The 22,036-nt window shown below is 44.8% G+C and overlaps 2 protein-coding genes across 4 annotated transcripts in view; both read left to right on the forward strand.

The window, feature by feature from the left end:
* greb1 (growth regulating estrogen receptor binding 1) overlaps window positions 1-13,932 on the forward strand; it is a gene marked incomplete at its 3' end in the record, with an annotated part of 67,361 nt that extends 53,429 nt beyond the window's left edge. Inside the window, exons 29-35 of the mRNA XM_083759322.1 lie at window positions 897-1,101; window positions 3,047-3,209; window positions 5,105-5,223; window positions 5,546-5,778; window positions 8,425-8,625; window positions 10,956-11,094; window positions 13,769-13,932. Coding sequence (XP_083615448.1) covers window positions 897-1,101; window positions 3,047-3,209; window positions 5,105-5,223; window positions 5,546-5,778; window positions 8,425-8,625; window positions 10,956-11,094; window positions 13,769-13,932 — 1,224 coding nt within the window. The remainder of the gene's footprint in view (window positions 1-896; window positions 1,102-3,046; window positions 3,210-5,104; window positions 5,224-5,545; window positions 5,779-8,424; window positions 8,626-10,955; window positions 11,095-13,768) is intronic.
* Window positions 13,933-21,284: 7,352 nt separating this feature from the next.
* Window positions 21,285-22,036, forward strand: part of lpin1a (lipin 1a) — a 58,964-nt gene continuing 58,212 nt past the window's right edge. For all 3 annotated transcript variants that reach the window (XM_083792806.1, XM_083792808.1, XM_083792807.1), the window contains exon 1: window positions 21,285-21,728. In XM_083792806.1, the coding sequence (XP_083648932.1) occupies window positions 21,657-21,728 (72 nt within the window). In that variant the 5' untranslated portion in view covers window positions 21,285-21,656. The remainder of the gene's footprint in view (window positions 21,729-22,036) is intronic.

Genomic DNA, 22,036 nt, shown 5'->3' on the forward strand with positions numbered 1-22,036 from the left:
GCTGCATTATATTGCATCTTATATTCATTATAGATGTAATATTGTATCTATTTTGCTTGCTTGTAAATCATTGAGTCTTACAGTCTGTCCCACTTCACACAGATCAAACAGTAACAGATTCAGTGACAGAGCAGTTCCTCTATTTCCCCACTGGGTGGTGCCATTGAGCCAGTTTAAGTACATGTAACACGTTCCTACAGTTGGATGCTTAGATTGTAGTGGTGGCTGTTTTTAAAAACATCTTGAAAGTATGAGAACTATAATGAGTAATGACTTCGAAGGCATTTGTGGAAACGGCCTCAGGTCTTAACCCATTCTGGGCGGGAACCCCTTTTGGTGTTTGAAGTAGATATATTATATATATATATATATATATATATATATATATTCTTTCAGAGCAAACATTTTTAACTCAAATATTTGCTTCTGAGGGGTTCCTGGAACAACATATTTTCAGATGGGGGGGGGGGGGGGTCGGCGGCCAATTACATCATTTTTTGGGGTCCTTGACATGAAATATTGAGCACCACTGACATAGAAACATAGGGTTTTTCAGAAAATTTAGAAGGCATTTGTAGAATCCTCCTCAGGTCGAAATGTTTTTCTTTTAACCCAGTTTGGCCTGAAATTATCCGTATTTGGCCGCTGACCCCCATCTGAAAATATGTTGTTCCCTGGACCCCTCGTAGCGCGGCACTCGGTGCCGCGCTATGAGCTTGTAGATCTGCTATTTTCTTCAATAGCTAAAGCATAACATAATGCTAGAAACACCGAAAGGGCTTCCCGCCCCAAAATGGGTTTTAATGGGTCACGTTGGTCTATACAACACAATAAAGTAATGTTCAGATAAAAGGTCTCAACGCTGGTCTTTCTCTTCCCGTCGTCTCTCTCTCCAGAGTCCCGACTGCGTGAAGAGCCCCATCTTCACTCCCACCACGGGCCGCCACGAGCACGGCCTGTTCAACCTCTACCACGCCATGGACGGAGCCTCGCACCTCCACATCCTGGTGGTCAAGGAGTACGAGATGGCCGTCTACAAGAAGTACTGGCCCAACCACATCATGCTGGTGCTGCCCACCGTCTACAACGGAGCCGGGATAGGTACGGCCTGCTGCCTTTTCTTTTTTCTTTTTTTTTACATTTTTTTTATTTAGATTTTTCAGTAAACAGGTGGGTCATGTTGGGCTTCACAGTACATATCGTAATTGTTAAAAGTCATTTGTTACATTTCTTATTATTAACTTTCACGGTGTAACAGGTCTTACAGTTCCAGGAGAGTATAAGGGAACCCTCTTTGAGTAGTTTCAGAATGTCTTAGTTTGTTCGTTTCCAGTTACAGGGTTCATGATAATCACACATCGGTAGAATAAAACAATAAATCAAGTAAAATAAAGAATTACATCAAAAATGTAATAAAATATGAAACAAAACGAAGGGTAAACAAAGGACAAAACAAAAAATATGAGCGCAACAGATACAATTATGACATCATTAATGATAGAAAAATGACAGTGTTCCCCTCTTATTCATTCATACAGAAATCCTTTACAAAATGTCTATTCCCATGTATAATATCCATTTCAACCAGTATCTGTGAAACGCCACAGGGGTGGGGCAACTTTGACCATGTGGAGAGGGCCACTATATTTTCCACACTCACTCCAGAGGGGCCACGTTTTTTGCTATATTTTAATGGGAGGAAAACAAAATGGCATTTGTTTTATCGAAATCCTGAAAAATAACCTTTTTATTTAATTTCAAATAAATGTAGTTATAGTTATGTTAACTTTATGAACTAAATCACAGAACACATTATTTTATTATTATTATTATTTTGTCTGAAGTGGGAGGTGGAGACAGAGGAGAAGTTTCACGTTTGAGGTGCGCAGCCTCTTTTAATCATGACAGCAGATAGGTGGCCAGGTCAGGAAAACGATAATTCACAATGCAGTAGGGTGGCCACACGGTGGCGTCCATTCCAAAGTCCCCCGTCGATGTCTGCGGAGGTGAGATAGAGAGTTAGTATTTCAATAAACAGAAAATATCCAACACAAATCCTCCTCTTCTGGCTTAACCCTGTAAGACCCGGATTAATTTCTACTTGCAAAAAAGAGATTTCAATCTTACTACTACTTTGTACTACTAGGAATTAGGTTAAAAAATATATGTAAAAAAAATAAAAGAAATAAGAAGAAGTTTGATGAAAATGTTATGCACATTATATAATAATATAATACATTAATAATTTACATTTGGGGGATATCTTTCACAATAATTAATAAAACATGTTCTAGACATTCTAATGATCACAAAAAAACATATATTACAATTATTTTACTTACTTTTATTAGGGTTAAAGGTCAAAAGTCATAGGTTAATTTTTTTTCAAAATTGCACAGGGTCCAGACATTTTCTATGTGTGAATTTCAGCCTCTGTGGGGGGGTATTTATATGCTAATATCATGACCAATGGCATTGCAATGAACATCATGACGTTTAGGTGAAAAAAAAAAAGAATAATTAAGTACTTAATTAAAATATAATTGTTGCTATAAAGCAATGCTGGGTCTTAGAGGGTTAAACACTGTCTCCCGGCCCGAGGCCACTCTGGCGGGGAGGCGGTGACAGTGAGGTACAATAAACAGGCTTCTCTTCTCTTCTCTTCGGCAAACAGCGGCTCCCTGTGGCGAGCCTGGGTAACTACAGGTAGGTGGTTTATAGCATAGAATAGCACAGTTCGTTAGCTATACGTCCTCTTCTCCCTGCCGGGGTCCCCCGGGGCAGGTGTAGTGTCGCTCGGTTATGGTGTTAACACAGGTGTGCTCCCCGCTTCGGCCAATCACAGCGCATCTTTTCCGGGACTTATCAGACCCGAACATGCGCTCTGTGACGCACGCTCATGCTTCCGCGGGGCTTCGCAAAAGGAATCTCGGGAACTTTTTGCCCTCACACACATACGCTCCAGAGGCGAAAGGGGGCGTCTACCTTTACATGTCTATGTTCACAACTGTCCAGTCAGTCACGCCCTCTCTCTGTCCTCTGATAGGTGCAGCCCACTTCCTGATCAAGGAGCTGTCCACTCACAACCTGGAGCTGGAGAGGAGCCGCCGTGTGGAGGGAGGGGGGCCGGCGGGGGACGTGTGGCCCTTCATCATCCTGGCCGACGACTCCTGTGTCATGTGGAACACGGTGGACCTCGACGCACGCAGGTACACACACACATATTCTGGAACCTGAGCACATGTATGTGTACGCATCACCACATAGCACAAACACTCATAAATGTCTGTTTAATAAAGAATAAAAGTGTGAAACTGTAAATACAGAAAAAAGAAGCATATCAAAAACTTATCTGACAAACATGAAATGTACTAAGACAGCAATGCAAATACACAGATTAATTTATCTGGCAACAATAAACTGCAAATGTTTTTACTCTAACAAAAGCACAATGAAATAAACTTGCATGAATTGTCTCTTTACAAAGTTAAACATACACAAAAAACCAACATTCTAAAGTACTCACAAAAAGCTTCTGTGAGGTCCAAACACAGTCAGTGTGAGTGTAGAATGAAGAGCAGTACTGACAAGGGGTGGTTTACAATCTCTTGATTAGTACCAAAGGTGCAGCTAATGCACTCTTGATTGACCTGACCTGAGGCCATGACATCAAAGACACAGAAAATAAGGTTACATTCCCTTGTCAGCCTGTAGAAGGCCCTAAAACATGGCAAATAAAAGCATGTAACATAAGTAACACACACTCTCTCTCTCTCTCTCTCTCCCCCTCTCACGCCAAACTCAATGGGCTCTCTATGCACATACGCCATTTTGGAGATAACTCTTCCTACTTCCGCGCCTCTTTTACGACTTCCTTCACAGGTGTCACCGATGATGTAGTCTCGCAATTACCACAGACTGTTGCCTCTCGCAATCTCCAAATGCTTTCATCGTACAGTCTGGGGCAAAACGGCAGAGCTGTCGTGACTCATGAGTAAACTATATAAAGCGGACTTGGAGACTATCCTCCCATTTCCGTTTCGTCTTTACAGTCGCGCACATTTACCCTGATATGAATAAAAATCATCTAAGCATTAATACCTTGTTGCTTAGCGGAAAATGAAATAGCATTCGGAGCTTGTGGAATAGTTGTCTGGCTGCGCGAGACTACCCATGATGCTAATGATGCTACATGCTAATGTTGCTAATGCTACATGCTAATGATGTGTTTGCCAGCGGTCCAGTGGAGCGTATATAACATGTCACTGAAGCACGTTCTAATGATGGTACAATGTTGTGTGTTTGTGGCCTGGGCCGTGGCTCAACGGTCCAGGCACCTTTGCTGGTAATCCAGTCTGACAGTGTCCCGCGGGTTCGACTCCCGATCCTGACGGCCTTTACTGCATGTCTTCCCCCTCCCCCCCATCTCTCTCCCCCATTTCCTGTCAGCCTACTGTCTCTCCCTCCATAAAAAAATCACACCCGTGTGAACTGAGTGGTGCAACCCCCCCTCCCCCCCCCCCCCTCTCTCTCTCTCTCTCATTAGCAGGCAACAGTGCAGCACTATCCCTCTCTCTCTGTTCTGGCACAACAGCGCCCCTACTGGTACTCATTATACGTGCTCATTAACCAACACATAGGTGAACACATAGGCCGACACATAGGCCGACACTGCACCACTCAAAAATAAAATAAAGGCGAAAGCCACACAAAAAAAACATTAAAAGCGGTCCAGTGGAGCAGGTTCTAATGGTGGTACTGTGGTGTTGTGTGTCCGTAGCGGTCCGGTGGAGCAGGTTCTAATGGTGGTACTGTGGTGTTGTGTGTTTAACCAGTGGTCCGGTGGAGCAGGTTCTAATGGTGGTACTGTGGTGTTGTGTGTTTAACCAGCAGTCCGGTGGAGCAGGTTCTAATGGTGGTACTGTGGTGTTGTGTGTTTAACCAGTGGTCCGGTGGAGCAGGTTCTAATGGTGGTACTGTGGTGTTGTGTGTCCGTAGCGGTCCGGTGGAGCAGGTTCTAATGGTGGTAATGTGGTGTTGTGTGTCCGTAGCGGTCCGGTGGAGCAGGTTCTAATGGTGGTACTGTGGTGTTGTGTGTCCGTAGCGGTCCTGTGGAGCGCACCGTGTCCCTGAAGCAGGTTCTGCAGCACATGGAGGCGTGTCCGGACCTGGCACGCTACGGCGTCTGCGGCATCAGGAAGTGGAGCGGCCGGGGGCTCTCAGGTCAGAGGTCATCGCTATTTCTTATGCTTAACCCATTTAGGCCTGACGTCGAAATAAAAAAAACGATTCTAAAAATGTCTTCTTACATCCTGACAGTTTTCTGAAAAAGCCATGTTTCTATGTCAGTCGTTCTTCGAATTTTTCTAAAATAGCAGACCTACAAGCTCGCTACGAGCTTGTAGATCTGCTATTTTTCAATAGCTAAAGCATGACATAATACTAACACCAAAAGGGCTTCTCGCCCCAAAATGGCTTAAAGCCCTAGCGCGCACACACACACACACATGCACTAAGCATGTCTCCTGGCCCCTATGCGTTGCAGGGTGGAACAACAGAGAGTCCTTCTCCCGGGGCCACCTCCATGACTTTGTGCTGCTGAATGTGGACCTGAGCCAGAGCGTCCACTACGACCAGAACCGCTTCACCTGCCACGACGTGGACTTCACGCTGCGGGCGCACAGCGCCGGGCTGCTGCTCTGCCGCTTCAACGCCTTCAGCGTCATGAAGAAGCACATCGCCATCGGAGGATACAAGACCTTCATCATCAAGACCAAGGTACGTACAGTATGTCATCTGTTACTGTACACATTATATTGTAGTACAGGGCTGTCACGGTTACAATATTTAAAGGTATATTCAGTGATTTCACTCAAAAACAGGGAGGAACTCCTTATATGGTCAGCACACTCTATAGTAGAGAGGATTATCACAACAAAACAAAAAAATAAGTGATATTTGAATTAAGTGAAATCACTGAATATACCTTTAAACCCATTTAGACATAAGGACGATTCTACAAAATGTCTTCTAAATCCTGACAGTTTTCTGAAAAAAACCCTATGTTTCTGTGTGTCAGTCGTTCTCCAACATTTTCATGTCAACCCATCTGAAAATATAAGATTTTAGTTAAAAACGTTCGCTCGGAAAGAATATATATTCAAAGATTTACGCCACATTTTCACGATTTTTCAAAAATAGCAGACCTACAAGCTCGTAGCGCTGCACTCGGTGCCACACTATGAGCTTGTAGATCTGATATTTTTCAATAGCTAAAGTATAGACTATAGAGCATCATGCTTAAAACACCAAAAGGGGTTCCCGTCCAGAATGGGTTAAAGTATATAGGGCTGTCGTCACGGTTACAATATTTAAGTTGTTTATTTAAGTTGTTTTAATAGTCACACGAGTAATTGCGATTATTGATTTCATTGTGTATAAAATGACCATTTAAAGGACCACTTCACCACTTTTCAACGTATCTTCATGTTATTGGTCCTCACTAATGTTCAGGATAAAATAGCACAATTGTATTCTACTCAGTCTGTGTCTCATAGGAGGGCTGTGGGCAGTTCAGAAACCAGTCTGTGTCTCATAGGAGGGCTGTGGGCAGTTCAGAAACCAGTCTGTGTCTCATAGGAGGGCTGTGGGCAGTTCAGAAACCAGTCTCTGTCTCATAGGAGGGCTGTGGGCAGTTCAGAAACCAGTCTGTGTCTCATAGGAGGGCTGTGGGCAGTTCAGAAACCAGTCTGTGTCTCATAGGAGGGCTGTGGGCAGTTCAGAAACCAGTCTGTGTCTCATAGGAGGGCTGTGGGCAGTTCAGAAACCAGTCTGTCTCATAGGAGGGCTGTGGGCAGTTCAGAAACCAGTCTGTCTCATAGGAGGGCTGTGGGCAGTTCAGAAACCAGTCTGTGTCTCATAATATTCAGACACAAAATATTTTGATTTGTTTTATCGTGAGAACGATGGCTTCCATTATCGTATTGCAACTTTTCGGGACTAGAAAGCCTGCCATTTCTATTAGCTTGGATTCCCCATCGATGATGTCACTGGTGGACGGGTTGGGTTTCTGGACTGCCCACAACTATGTTCCAATTCAAGTGCAGCGATTTTGTTTTGTAAAATAAATGACCTAATGGAATGGTGATGAATAATTGTAATCTCAGGAACGACGTGATATATAATTTGTCCATTAAAAAGAGCCCTAACAGCCCTAATGCATAATGGAAGAGAGAGTCGTGATGACATCTGGTTAGAATCTTTCTTGTCCACAGGCCGTAGTGACTTTTGGGATTACAAGAATTCACCATTTGTACTATTTCATTTTACGAGTCACATAGAATTTATGAATTAGAACAGGCTCTCCCAGTGCAAGACACAGCTGCCCCACTGTAATATGATAACATCATAAACACATTGTTTCCAAATTCAAAGAAATGTGTGTATTTGACACAACCCCCAACAAGAGAAACTCCTGTATATTCTTGAAGAAACTAAAGTGAGGGCTCTGTAGTAATTTCTTTGTTTCCATCCTTTGAATAAAAATCTTTATATACCGTTTTACTTAATTACAATTAATTAATGTGAATATTCATCGTGTTATAACTAATCATTGTGACTAATAACTTAAATATGTTGATGTTTGCTAATATTGTTAGTTTGTATTGTGTTCATTTATTCCAATAAATCTCATTCTAATTTAATTTAATTGAATTGACTGTTTGCTTCAGTGTTGTTTTTGGCAGCAAATTTCTATTTTAGTTTTATTCATAGTCTCTTGAATAGTTTTCATTTACTTTTAGTCACCTGGAATGTTTTAGTGTTAGTCTAGTTTTAGTCGACTAAATATAAGATTTTAGTCGACTAAATCTACTGTTGATTTAGTCGAACAAAATGTGTTTTGGCAGGCCTTGATGCTGTCACTTGCTGAAAATAGCCGATCTACAAGCCCACAACGTTGTAAGCTTTTAGATCTGCTATTTTCAGCATGCAACCAAGTGTAAAATGACTTATACTGGATCTCTTGTCCACTAGTCCCCTTCCTAACATTTTAGCCTCGTTTTTATTAGTTGACAGTATATTTTAGTCTCAGTTTTAGCCATCATAGCTTCTAGTTTTCACGTAGTTTCCATTTAGTTTTAGCCGGCGGAAAAAGGTAGTCGACGAACATTTTAAATGTCTTCTACATCCTGACAGTTTTCATTCTGACCTGAGATCAGATTCTAAAAATGTCTTCTACATCCTGACATCCTGAAAAAGCTGTGTTTCTATGTCAGTCGTTATTCGATTTTTCAAAAACAGCAGACCTACAAGCTCGTAGCGCGCCACTCGGTGGCGCACTACGAGCTTGTAGATCTACTATTTTTCAATAGCTAAAGCAAAACAACACTGTTTTGCTTACTCATTTGTCTCTGTGTTCTCCAGATGACGGACGTCCCCACCTCCGTGGGGCCGTCACAGTACGTCTGCGCCCCTGACAGCAAGCACCTCTTCCTGGCCACGCCGGCCCAGCTGCTCCTGGAGAAGTACCTGCAGCACACCAGCTACAGGCTGTTCCCTCTGAGCACCGAGAAGTACACTCACCCTGTGCTGTCTGTGGACTGCTACCTCAACCTGGGCCCGGAGGTTAGTACTGTACGCACGCACACACACACACACACACACACACACACACTCACACACACACACATACACACACACACACACACACACACACACACACACACACACACTCACCCTGTGCTGTCTGTGGACTGCTACCTCTACCTGGGCCCGGAGGTTAGTACTGTACGCACGCACACACACACACACACACTCACCCTGTGCTGTCTGGACTGCTACCTCAACCTGGGCCCAGAGGTTAGTATACGCACACACACACACACACACACTCACCCTGTGCTGTCTGTGGACTGCTACCTCTACCTGGGCCCGGAGGTCAGTACTGTACGTACGCACACACACACACACACACACACACACACACACACACACACTCACCCTGTGCTGTCTGGACTGCTACCTCAACCTGGGCCCGGAGGTTAGTACTGTACGCACGCACGCACACACACACACACACACTCACCCTGTGCTGTCTGTGGACTGCTACCTCTACCTGGGCCCGGAGGTCAGTACTGTACGTACGCACACACACACACACACCCTGTGCTGTCTGGACTGCTACCTCAACCTGGGCCCGGAGGTTAGTACTGTACGCACGCACACACACACACACACACACACACACACACACACACACACACACACACACCCTGTGCTGTCTGTGGACTGCTACCTCAACCTGGGCCCGGAGGTTAGTACTGTACGCACGCACACACACACACACACACACACACACACACACACACACACACACACACTCACCCTGTGCTGTCTGTGGACTGCTACCTCAACCTGGGCCCGGAGGTTAGTACACACACACACATGTCTTCTACATCCTGACAGTTTTCTGAAAAAGCTGTGTTTCTATGTCAGTCGTTCTTCGATTTCTCAAAAATAGCAGACCTACAAGCTCATAGCGCGCCACTCGGTGGCGCGCTATGAGCTTGTAGATCTGCTATTTTTCAATAGTGTCACGGAGCAACCCGTGCCCTATATACAAAGACACTGCTTTCTATAACATGCAAGGACTAATGTTTTAAACTAAACTGTATTCACTGATTGTATGCTAATTGTCTCTCCTGCACTGCTGGTGGCATTTCCCTTGATTTAGGAAGGGGCCAAGTGCTAGGCAGGGGAGGGGTGTCCCTCCTTATGCTTTGAGTAATTGTCATTGAGTTTTCATTCTGATTTATACTTGTTTAATTGTAACACATTATTGAGAATGTTTAGGTTACTGTTTATTCAAGGTGTTGTTGATGGAAGTATTTATATTAGTGAAGTATTTGAGAAGAAATGTGCTAAATGCTAATTGAGTCTGTGCCCAGTGGTAGGATCCACTCCTATTTAAAGGAGGCTGCAGGGACTGCAGGCTAGTTAGTTAGAAGTGGGCAATGACACAGGTAATATCCCTGAGGGAGAGCTACAGGGCCTTGTGTGATCAGGGTACAGCCTGAAGAGAGCCCTATATCCATCAGATGGATATAGGGCAAACACTACTGAACAAAACCCAGATGGATTCCATCTGGGTTTTGTTCAGTAGTGTTTGCTCAACTAGTGTTTATTTTGTTTTGTCATTTTTCAGTATTATTGTTATTTTCCTGGTTTCACACTGTTGAATCTGTACTGGACTTTGGTGGAGGAGTTTGGGGAAAATAAACGCCCTTAACTACAATTTCTGACTGTTCTTGGAGCCTTGGCCGTTCGGGCAACTTCACAAATAGCTAAAGCATAACATAATGCACCAAAAGAGGTTCCCGCCCCAAAATGGGTTAAAAAAAAACGAGCGCATCGCTCCACAGGCTGGGAGCAACATTGGGCAACGTTGGGCAACATTCAATGTCATTTCCGGTTGGGACGTCATCCAAAATGTTCCCCCCTCCCCCCCCTTAAAACGTGAATAACTCTTGATCTAAATCAATCCGTCCAATTCTAATCAAAGATTATGTTTTAGACGGCCCATCGCGGTCCCGTCGCTATAGTCGCGTTAGAATTAATCATACCTCCCGTTGTTGTCGATGGCCTCGGGGGTGTGTTGGCTACATCTAGCTACTTCAGCTACATCCGGGATAGCGCCTGGTGCGTCGCTAAATGTGCTCCGTTGCTGCAAATGGCTGGGCGCTCTGATTTAATGGTCCTAAATACCCCCCGGGCGTTGGTGGTGTTAACATACGCGCATACACACAGCCAAAACAAGAAGTAGAAACAGACACCAGTACCATTATGAGTTATTGTATTGATTGCTGTACAATATGCAAATAGTGTGTCTTCAGTTATCTCACACACTCATAACTATAACAATAGCTCCCTCTCTTCTCTCTCCTCTCTTCGTATAGGTGACTGTGTGCTTTGTGAGTTCCAGACCTCACTCCATCAACATCAGCACCACAGGCCTGCTGTTCGGAGGCCTGCTCCTCTGCTTCTCTGACCTGTCTGTCACGCCAGGCTTCCTCAAGCAGTTCACCTTCCTCAAAGGTACGCCAACACACCCAACACACACACACACACACACACACTGTGTTGAACTGTGAGGTTAGGGTTAGGTTAGGGCAGGGGTTTTCAACAGGTGGACCACTGGTGGTCCGTGGAGGTATTACATGTGGTCCCTGACCATGTATTCAGCAATGTAGCAAAGTGAAGATTTTGTATTTTCTTCAGTGCACTAATCCGTCTGTGCACTGTTCCGTGGAAGTGCATCAATGTTATCAGAATTACTGGGAAGTCTGAGGTTAAAACACTTTAATTGCCCGGGGTTATTTAATCCATTACATTATAGCGCCCATTCGATTTATAAACGCGGACCACTTTAACGGACGGACCGGATGTTGTTGTGAATGTGTGTGTAGCAGCTAACAATAGCCACGCCACTCTAGAGTCGATCGACAACAACGGGAGGTAAGAATAAATCTATCGCGACGGGCGACTGGACCACGGAGGGCCGTCTAACACAGGATCTTTTTTCATAATCAGACGGGATGATTTAGATGGCGAGTTATTAATGTTTTAAGATTTTCGTTTTCGTCGGCTAAACAGGGGAGGGAGTTTTTCGATGACGTCTCACTCTTACGCAACACCGATGATTGCCCAACAGGCGCTCCTAGCTGGTGGAGCCATGCGATCCGTTCTCATATCAATAAACTTCGTCTTTTGGACAATACTTCGTCCTGGGCGTCAGGCGTTACTAATAGAAAGGACAAAGAACGTCCTGGGCGTTGGGAGTGTTTTAATAAATTCCAGCAACGGACTTGAACTCATGCTTCCTTCATGCCTGAGTGTCCAAGTTGCTCCTTTACACCTGACAGGGGGGAGTTTCCCTGGTTGGATGTAGCGCGTGGAAGGAACGCGTTATTCCAACCAGTTCCTTTCCCCTCCATCATGCGCCCCGGCTGGCCAGGGGGAGGCAGTTTAGTGACCAGGATTACTGCATGTTTTTTGTGAGGGTACCTACCCTAGGGGACACGGGGAGAACATGCAAACTCCACACAGAAAGGTTTTTTGTTCTGTCGCACAGTAAGAAAAAAGACAACTCCCTCCTAACATTATGAAATGTAGTGGAACAATAAAACATGTTCAGGAATTTTGACAGGCATCTTTATTGTAGCCTCAACTTGCCTTCAAAACAAATGGTGCTGTGCAATATGAAGAAAATAAATAATAATCAAATAAAAAAAGAGTACACTCTCTTTGCATTGCTCTTTTTGGCTGAGGACAATGTTTTATGTCCGCCACACAATTTGCATTTCACCTCAATGTTTTTGTCGTCCTTGACCCGCAAGTACTCAAAGTAATGTTTATATTTCCAACCCCCAAAGCAACCGATCTCGCTGTCATGATCCACATTTGCCATTGTAGCGTGTGGTACTGGTATTGTAATTTTCGTTCAACCGGCGATTTCTGTGTAGTGTCTAGAGTGTATCCGTTACAAGGGTTTGTGTGTCTGTGACTGACTGTGTTGCTGTTTACCACAGCCAGTAAGCCCGCCCTACTCTGTAGACTGTCTCTGATTGGCTTACCCTGAAATCTGGCCCTACGTTAGCCAATCACTGACCTCTTCTGCGACGTGCTTTGTTCATGTTAGGGTGTGAAGCCATGTGGGCTCAGAGGCTAGTATGAGAGGCAGCACAAAGGAAACTGTCAACACAGAGAGCGCTCTCTCTGCAGTCAGCAGCACAGAGACGCCTGTATGACAGTCTGACTCACGGAGCTGCATGGCCAGACTTTTCACTGATCACATAAGTTGACATAATAACGCCATAACGCGGTTAACACACGCACAGTAACTATAACACCGTTATGGAATGGGGAAATGTAAAGCGTTAGTACTGTTAGTACGTCGGAAACCATTATGCAGCCCTACTGGGGAGGGGAGTGGAGGAGGAGGGGAACGGGAGGCGGGCTCATAGGTTGGTGAACCAATAGGAAGTCAGCGTCGGTTTCCAGAGCTAGTTTGTTCCGCCCCTCTATGCCCAGAAATAGGGCTCTTTCAGGACCATAGACATATAAACGTAGACTCTGGAGCGTAGTACCGCATGTGCTCAAGGGAGGGCAAAAGCTTTCCCCAGATTCCTTTGCGAAGCCCCGCGGAAGCATGAGCGTGCGTCACAGTAGCGCATGTTCGGGTCTGATAAGTCCCGGAAAAGATGCGTTGTGATTGGGCCAGTAATCACTTGAGTGGCAGCGTGACGTAACGTGCCTTCCCACACTTCCTCCCCCAGTGTAAATTATTCCGCCCCCTCCTTCAACACAGGTCGCTCCAACGAACTGCAGCGGCCAATGAGGCATCTATTTGTTTTAACCCATTCTGACCTGAGATCAGATTCTAAAAATGTCTGTTTGAAAATGACAGTTTTCTGTTTCTATGTCAGTGGTTCTTTGATTTTTCAAAAATAGCAGACCTACAAGTTCATAGCACGCCACTGAGTGGCGCGCTATGAACTTGTAAAAATCGTTAAAATCGTTAAAATGTGCCTCAAATCTTTCGGAAAATTGTCATTAAGACATTTATTTTTTTCGACGTCAGGCCTGAATGGTTAATATTTATGTTTCAGGCTATAGCGTATACTGTATAGCAACAAGGACATTATCACGTGATCGGCCTGTTAATTGTCGATGCCCCCCCCCCCCCCCCCCCCCCCCTCCGCCCAATCAGGAGCCACTCTGTGTGTGATCACTGCGGACCGGAGCTCCCTAAGGCAGACGGTGGGACGGCTGGAGCTCGAGGAGGAATGGAGGTTCAGGCTGAGCGACGAGTTCCAGACCGCCAACGCCAAGGAGGACCGGCCGCTGTACTTCCTCACGGGGAAACATATCTGATCTGCATATCATACGTACAGCAGCAAGACCCATCAGGACGTATACATGGTCACTGTCCAATGTCCATATATAGACTGCTATAGCAGGACGTGAAGGAGGAGTTATACAGACCTCCCAGGACAGCCCAAACTCACCTCTCCTCCTCCTTACAGCGTCTTCACTTTTACGATGAAGATCACTTTGGGATCACTTTCCCAAACATACAGCAAACTGTGGAGCAGAAAAGCCGATCCACCTTACCGTAATTCAGTACTGCTTTTTTTCTGTAATCTTCAGAGTGAGCCACGGTTGATTGTACGTTACCAACTTACCAACACTCCAGCAAAGCATGGCTGAGAGATAGGAGAGGAGCGTTTTGTAAAACAGCGTTGATTACTCTTAATAATAATAATAATAATTAAACGTTTGTCCCTGTTCAAATTGTTTATTTCACATTTGAACAGGGACAAACGTTTCGGCTATCCAGCCTTCATGATAAAGGCTGGATAGCCGAAACGTTTGTCCCTGTTCAAATGTGAAATAAACAATTTGAAACGTTTGTCCTCTGCGACCCACTACCGTTATTTTAGTAAAATAGCGTTGCGATTAAATAAAACACCAAATGCTGATCCCTTCTTAGGGAGCGGGCAGGACGGTTCTTTGGTACTTTAGGCTACATACTAACCGTACTGTACTGTCTGTACAGTACCAGGACATTTTGTGCAGCAGAGATTTGTACTTCTGCATAATGTTAGATTGTTCACGAGAGGACAAGAACGATACAAAATCATCCTCTGATGAGAGGAGGAAACACTCCTCATCACAGGCTATAATCAAACCGTCTTCAGGAGTGGAATGCTGCAAGTAGAAGCAGGAGCTCTGGTTGGTTTCGGACACGCCTTACTCCTTATCCCTAAACGTCTTTGCCTATTTTCTCTTACTATTTTTGAAAAACAACACAAGTCTCCCATTGGCTTAGAGGCAGCCAACCATGAAGAAGTATCCACTACTATAGGGGCACGGTGGCACAGTCGGTAGTGCTGTCGCTTCACAGCTAGAAGGTCCTGGGTTCGATTCCCGCTGGGGACGCTGTGGGCGCTGGCGGCGTGTTCCCTCCATACCCGAGGCGGGGTTGGCGAAAGGGCCTTTCTGTGTGGAGTTTGCATGTACTCCCCGTGTCCCCTATAGGGTAGGTATACCCTCACAAAAAACATGCAGTAATCCTGGTCTCTAAACTGCCTCCCCCTGGCCAGCCGGGGCGCCTGATGGAGGGGAAAGGAACTGGTTGGAATAACATGTTCCTTCCACGCGCTACATCCAATCTCCACATTAGATAATTGACACATGGGTGAAAAAATGGGTTACAAAATTGTGGGATAAAAATTAGGGCCCACTGGGGGAAATAGGGCCCATAGACTGCCTCCACTCTGAGTAGTACTCTTGGGGGGGGGGGGGTTGCGGGCTGGGGGGAGTCTTGAGATTCATGACATGATATCAGAGTGGACACATGGACACCAAATAGCTGGCTGCCGGCTGACAAATCAAGGACAGGGAGTCAGGTGGCAAAATATGAACCTCAGAGGACTTTTTAAAACTCGCCCAAGGGATGAAACGTTAATACGTGTTCCTCCAACATTGAGGGGGGGGGCTTTTCCTTGCTAATGCTTCTTGGAATTTGGGGGAATACAATATCAGTCACGTTATATTTGAGTATAGTATCAAATACGGATGGTGGTTGTGGTATTATGGTATAAACGTTTCTCTATTATTTATTTATATTATTTCGAAAATTCATCAGTAAAATAATGAACGTTGCAGACGTATCACAGACAGTGCACTCCAGCAGGTGATACATGTCTCCCTAATGGAGGAAGTGCACTCCAGCAGGTGATACATGTCTCCCTAACGGAGGAAGTGCACTCCAGCAGGTGATACATGTCTCCCTAACGGAGGAAGTGCACTCCAGCAGGTGATACATGTCTCCCTAACGGAGGAAGTGCACTCCAGCAGGTGATACATGTCTCCCTAACGGAGGAAGTGCACTCCAGCAGGTGATACATGTCTCCCTAACGGAGGAAGTGCACTCCAGCAGGTGATACATGTCTCCCTAACGGAGGAAGTGCACTCCAGCAGGTGATACATGTCTCCCTAACGGAGGAAGTGCACTCCAGCAGGTGATACATGTCTCCCTAACGGAGGAAGTGCACTCCAGCAGGTGATACATGTCTTCCTAACGGAGGAAGTGCACTCCAGCAGGTGATACATGTCTCCCTAATGGAGGAAGTGCACTCCAGCAGGTGATACATGTCTCCCTAACGGAGGAAGTGCACTCCAGCAGGTGATACATGTCTCCCTAACGGAGGAAGTGCACTCCAGCAGGTGGTGGCGATTCAAGGGCGGAATTGAGCCACTTTTACCTCAGCTAATCTGTTACCGTTCCAATCAGTGTTGTTTTTGTCGACTAAAACTAAGACGAAAAATGTTCGCCGACTACCTTTTTCCACTGACGAACACTAAATGAAAACTAAGCTATGGTGACTAAAACTAAGACTAAATGTATTGACAATTTCGTCAACAGATTAAAAACTAGACTAAAATGATAGGAAGGGACTAGTGGACAAGAGATCCACTATAAGTCATTTTACACTTGGTTGCATGCTGAAAATAGCAGATCTACAAGCTCACAACGCGTCGCAGCGTACTGTGAGCTTGTAGATCTGCTATTTTCAGCCAGTTTAAAATGAGCCATTAAGACGGCATCAAGGCCTGCCAAAATACATTTTAGTCGACTAAATCACCTGTAGATTCAGTCGACTAAAATCGTATGATATTTAGTCGACTAAAACTAGACTAACACTAAACCATTCCAGGTGACTAAAATATGACTAAAACTAAGTTAAGTTTAATTCCAAAGACTAAACTAAAATAGAGATTTGTTGCCAAAAACAACACTGCGTCCAATATATGTCTTTGTATACAGAAATACATAGCGAGCTAGCAGTGTGGAAGTGCTGGTTCAATTCAAATATTTATTGCAATACTCCCCCTGGTCGTGTCCTTCACCCAAACAAGAAGAATTACACCGGCAGGAGGACACTTTTATGCAGAGTCTTATTTTATATTTTGTACAGTTTCTTTGTGTACTGTTTTTGTATACCAAATGTTTTGAAAATATTCTCGTAGTGTCATGTCACAGAAAGTATACTAAAAAGACTACACATCCAAGAAAACAGTGTTTCTGAAATATTTTTCTACCAGGATGTTGTGACAATTATGTTTTTTTTTCTGTTTTTTTTTAAAACGCTGTCTTTCATGTTTGATAGGATAGTTGTGGTGACCGAGTATAATACTGCACGCATCTGAATGTAGAAATGTACATAATGTATTAAATGGTTTTCTGGAATGATTTTCCGTGTTTTTTGTTATCACGGTTTTCAGAGACTCGTGGGCTTTCATGGGCCCAACAAAATATTCTGTCAAAAAAGAATGACCTGTCATTGGAAAAATCTTCGTTCCTACTCTCACCTATGGTCATGAAGTGTGTGTCATGTCCGAAAGAATAAGGTTGTGAATACAAGCGGACGAAATGAGTTTTCTCTGACGGGTGGCTGGCGTCTCCCTTAGAGATAGGGGTGAGAAGTTCAGTTACACGAGAGAGACTCGGGAGTCCTTCGCCTGGAAAGGAGCCAGCTTAGGTGGTTCGGGCATCTGGTTAGGATGCCTCTCGGGCGTCTCCCTATAGGGAGGTCCTCGAGCCACGTCCCACTGGGAGGAGACCCCGGGGGGCAGACCAATCCCCCAGGAGGAAGTCACTAATGTTGCTCTGGAGAGGGAAGTCTGGAGCTCTCTGGTGGAGCTGTTGCCCCCGCGATCCGACTACGGATAAGCGGTTGAAGATGGATGGATGGTCACTTGGCTCCGTGTCAACTCAGTATGAAACAAGAATGACTCAGTCACTCACAACGGCCAGGTGCCTCCTTGAGGGAGTTCAAGGGGGGGTCCTCACTCAGCTAAATGATAGTTTGTAACTAAATGGAGGGTCCATTTGGTTCCAAACTATAATTTAGCTGAGCTAACTCTGAGAGTGTACAAATGGAACCATTTGTACACTTGCAGAGTTAAATTAACATTGATTTTTACAATATAAATCGGGGGTCCCAGAGATAGAAATGCCATTAAATGGGGGGTCTGTAGACAAATGCATGTCAAACCTGGGGGTCCTTGAAATTAAACGGGTTGAGAATCTCTGCTACGTTGACACAGATGCACATTTTTTTGAGTGGTGGAACCACTCCAAAGAACAGCAATGTCCGTGTTGACTGTGTGTGACTATGAGTACCAGTAGGGGCAAAAGTAACGGAGAGAGAGAGATAGTTGCAGTTTTGCCTAGTGCTAATTACAGAGAGAGAGAGAGAGGCAGGGGGAGAGGGGAGTTGCAACACTCAGTTCACACAGGTGTGATTCTTTACTTATATGCTAAGCCTATTTTTATTTGTATTTCATACTTAGTAAGTACACACTAGCTGTGCAGTGTGCACCCTCAGCCAAAGGGTAACAGGTACGGTCGCCCCTTTTCCATTTCGCCTACTATACAATCAAATAAATCTGTATACAAGATCATTTCAGGGAGGGAAATACTAAATTAACTGTTAACTACATTAACACTTTTCGTGGGGGGAGAGTTGGTAAAGAACCGGCAATCAGAGGTATATGTGAGAGAATGCTACAGAAGTGGTGCAGTTCGGAGACAAGTTATACCAAAGTGGTTTGCACATTCTCTGTAGTACGGTATAGTACCTACAACCTTAGGCCTTTTGCGAGTACGGCACTTGTAATAAATGAAATCTTTTAAACACCAATGCATTGCCACACAAGTACCGGCAGGCACCTAAAAGTGCAATCGGAGGCTTCAGGCTACTGTAGATTGACGCGTGGAGGCTACAGAAGTACAGATGTGTTCCCTCACTTCCCTGGATATAAAACTCTTTGAGACTGTAGGCTATAATCATACTCACGTCTTCAGGTTTGGAATGCTGCAAGTAGAAGCAGGAGCTCTGATACACATACAGTACTGTCGTAACTTAGTACATTTACTTAAGTATAGGCCTACCGTACTCGACCCATTTAGACCTGAGGACGATTCTACAAATGCCTTCTAAATCCTGACAGTTTTCTGAAAAACCCACATGTTTCATGTTCTCAAACATTTTCATGTCTAGGACCCGCAAAAATATATGTATTTGGCCGTCGACCCCCCGACCCCCCATCTGACCCCCATCTGACCCCCCGACCCCCATCTGAAAATATGTTGTTCCAGGTCACCCCCCCCGACCCCCATCTGAAAATATGTTGTTCCATGGACCCCCCCCCGCCCCAGAAGCAAAGATTTGAGTTATAAACGTTCACTCTGAAAGAATATATATTATTCAAAGTTTAGCCCCACATTTTCACAAATTTTCAAAAATAGCAGACCTACGAGCTTGTAGATCTACTATTTTTCAATAGCTAAAGTATATAATGCTTAAAATACCAACAGGTGTTCCCGTTCAGAATGGGTTAAGTAATTTTTTTTTTACTTTACTTTACTTTACTTTACTTTTTTACTTTTTACTACTGAAATATTTCCAATTGCAATTATTTTTAAACTTTAGTTACTGGTTTACTTTGTACATTTCTATATTAAAAATAAATAAATAAATCACACCCGTGTGAAGTGATGGAGGGGCGCTCTTATCATTCGTACATCATCATGATGTCTATTTGCTCAGACACTGACGTAAAATTGTCCATTCATTGTCAATGGGAATTTAATGTTTGTGTAAGACGAAAGTAAGAGTATAAAACAAACACATTAACCACTTCGGCCCTATACACTTTATACTTATACTATGTACTAACTATACTACTATTTGAAAATAGCCGATGTACAAGCTCACGAACGAACTACAAGCTCACAAACTTGTAGATCTGATATTTTCAATCAAATGGGACATTCTGCATAACGACTACTTTTACTTCTGGTTCTTTAAGTATATTTTGAGACCAATGCCTTTATACTTTTACTCGAGTACATTTTAGTTCTACATTGCAGTATTGATACTTTAACATAAAGATTTTGACTACACTTTTTTACCACCACTGCAAACTGTCAGTCAGTCCATTTTTGGGCGGGAACCCCTTTTGGTGTTAGCATCATGTTATGCTTTAGCTATTGAAAATCACACCAGTGTGAACCGAGTGGTGCAACTCCCGTCTATTGGTTCTCTGTATCGTTCCAATTTGTATCGTTCCAATTTCTTCTCTGTATCGTTCCAATTTCTTCTCTGTATCGTTCCAATTTCTTCTCTGTATCGTTTGCGTCCAGCAGGTGGCAGCCATGTCACATACTTCTCTCGTTCCAATTTCACACATGCGCACACCACTCATGCTCATGGTTGCAGGTACACAGGTACACGGACATTGCAAGCTGGATGTAGGAGTGGTTGCACCACTCAAAAAATAGCAGATCTACAAGCTCATAGCGCGCCACCGAGTGGCGCGCTATGAGCTTGTAGATCTGCTATTTTTGAAAAATCGAAGAACGGCTGACATAGCTGACATAGCTTTTTCAGAAAACTGTCAGGATGTAGAAGACATTTTTAGAATCTGATCTCAGGTCAGAATGGGTTAAGGCCGGCCTCCACTCTGAGGATAATCTTTCTTTTTGGCCGGGGTGGGGGTGGTCTTGAGATGCCATGACGTCAGAGTGGACACTAGGACACTAAATAGCTGTCATGGCTGACAAATGAAGGACAGGTGGGGTCCGGGGACCTTTCCAACGCCGGGATGAAGGGTTATACTATAAGCGTTCCAACATTGCAGGGGACCTCCATGCTAATGCTTCTTGGTATCCTTGTGTCCCACAGTGACACAAAAGAAAACACATTTGCATTTAAAAAATAAGAGAAAAATACAGACGCTTGGAGCACTGGCTCTCAACATGTGTGTGTGTGTGTGTGTGTGTGTGTGTGTGTGTGTGTGTGTGTGTGTGTGTGTGTGTGTGTGTGTGTGTGTGTGTGTGTGTGTGTGTGTGTGTGTGCGTGCGTGCGTGCGTGCGTGCGTGCGTGCGTGCGTGCGTGCGCGCGCGCGCGCGCGCAGCGCGCGCGCGCGTGCGTGCGTGCGTGCGTGCGTGCGTGCGTGCGTGCGTGCGTGCGTGCGTGCGTGCGTGCGTGCGTGCGTGCGTGCGTGCGTGCGTGCGTGCGTGCGTGCGTCTCTGAAGCAATGTTTTGCCACCCTGGACACTCTCAGGTTTCCATTCCCAGAACTCACAAATTACAGAACTGTATATAGGGGTTCAGAAGAAGAAGAACCATCTTCAGTCACACACACACACACAGAGGCACCGTTCACTGCACCGTATAGGTCTGCGCCGCTATACAATACTGACATTAAACTATAGTTCAAGTTCACGTAGACTTGTTGTTGAGTCAGTGGTCCATGATCTGGGATCAGGGTGACGACCTGTGCTGAAGACATGGATACAGAATCCCATCCAGGGAAAGTCAGCTAGTCGCGGGCTTGATTCCTTCAGAATTATAGAAGTGACACAAATTGGTCTTTAAACATCGATGGAGCTGCAGGACTCTCGCCTATAGATCGTTGAGTTGACACAGCTTTATGTCAGGGACGTCCCACACAGCTCGGCTTCATGGGGATATACGACTGGAGGACAATCTTATAGAGTGGAAGACTGTGGACGATGTACCATGGAACCAAGGGCCAGTCGAACAAGAGACAGGACGTCTCAAAGTAAAGATGACCTTGAATCCTGGACATTGGTAAAAAAAAAACAGATGTACAATATTATGTGTGTGTGTGTGTGTGTGTGTGTGTGTGTGTGTGTGTGTGTGTGTGTGTGTGCGTGCGTGCGTGCGTGCGTGCGTGCGTGCGTGCGTGCGTGCGTGCGTGCGTGCGTGTGGCAGCAGCTCAGCCTGAGGTCCAAAACCCTAAAATCTCCCCCTTGGCCAAGAGGGATTCCCTCTCAGCCTAGCTATAGCCTATAGTTGCTTGGCTCCCACACATGCAGGAGACCTGGGTTCAAAATAAATATCATGTGTCATATTGTCCGTATGTAATGTATGTCTGA

The sequence above is a fragment of the Protomyctophum parallelum genome, assembly GCF_964188405.1.
Source record: "Protomyctophum parallelum genome assembly, chromosome: 2".
NCBI lineage: Eukaryota > Metazoa > Chordata > Actinopteri > Myctophiformes > Myctophidae > Protomyctophum > Protomyctophum parallelum.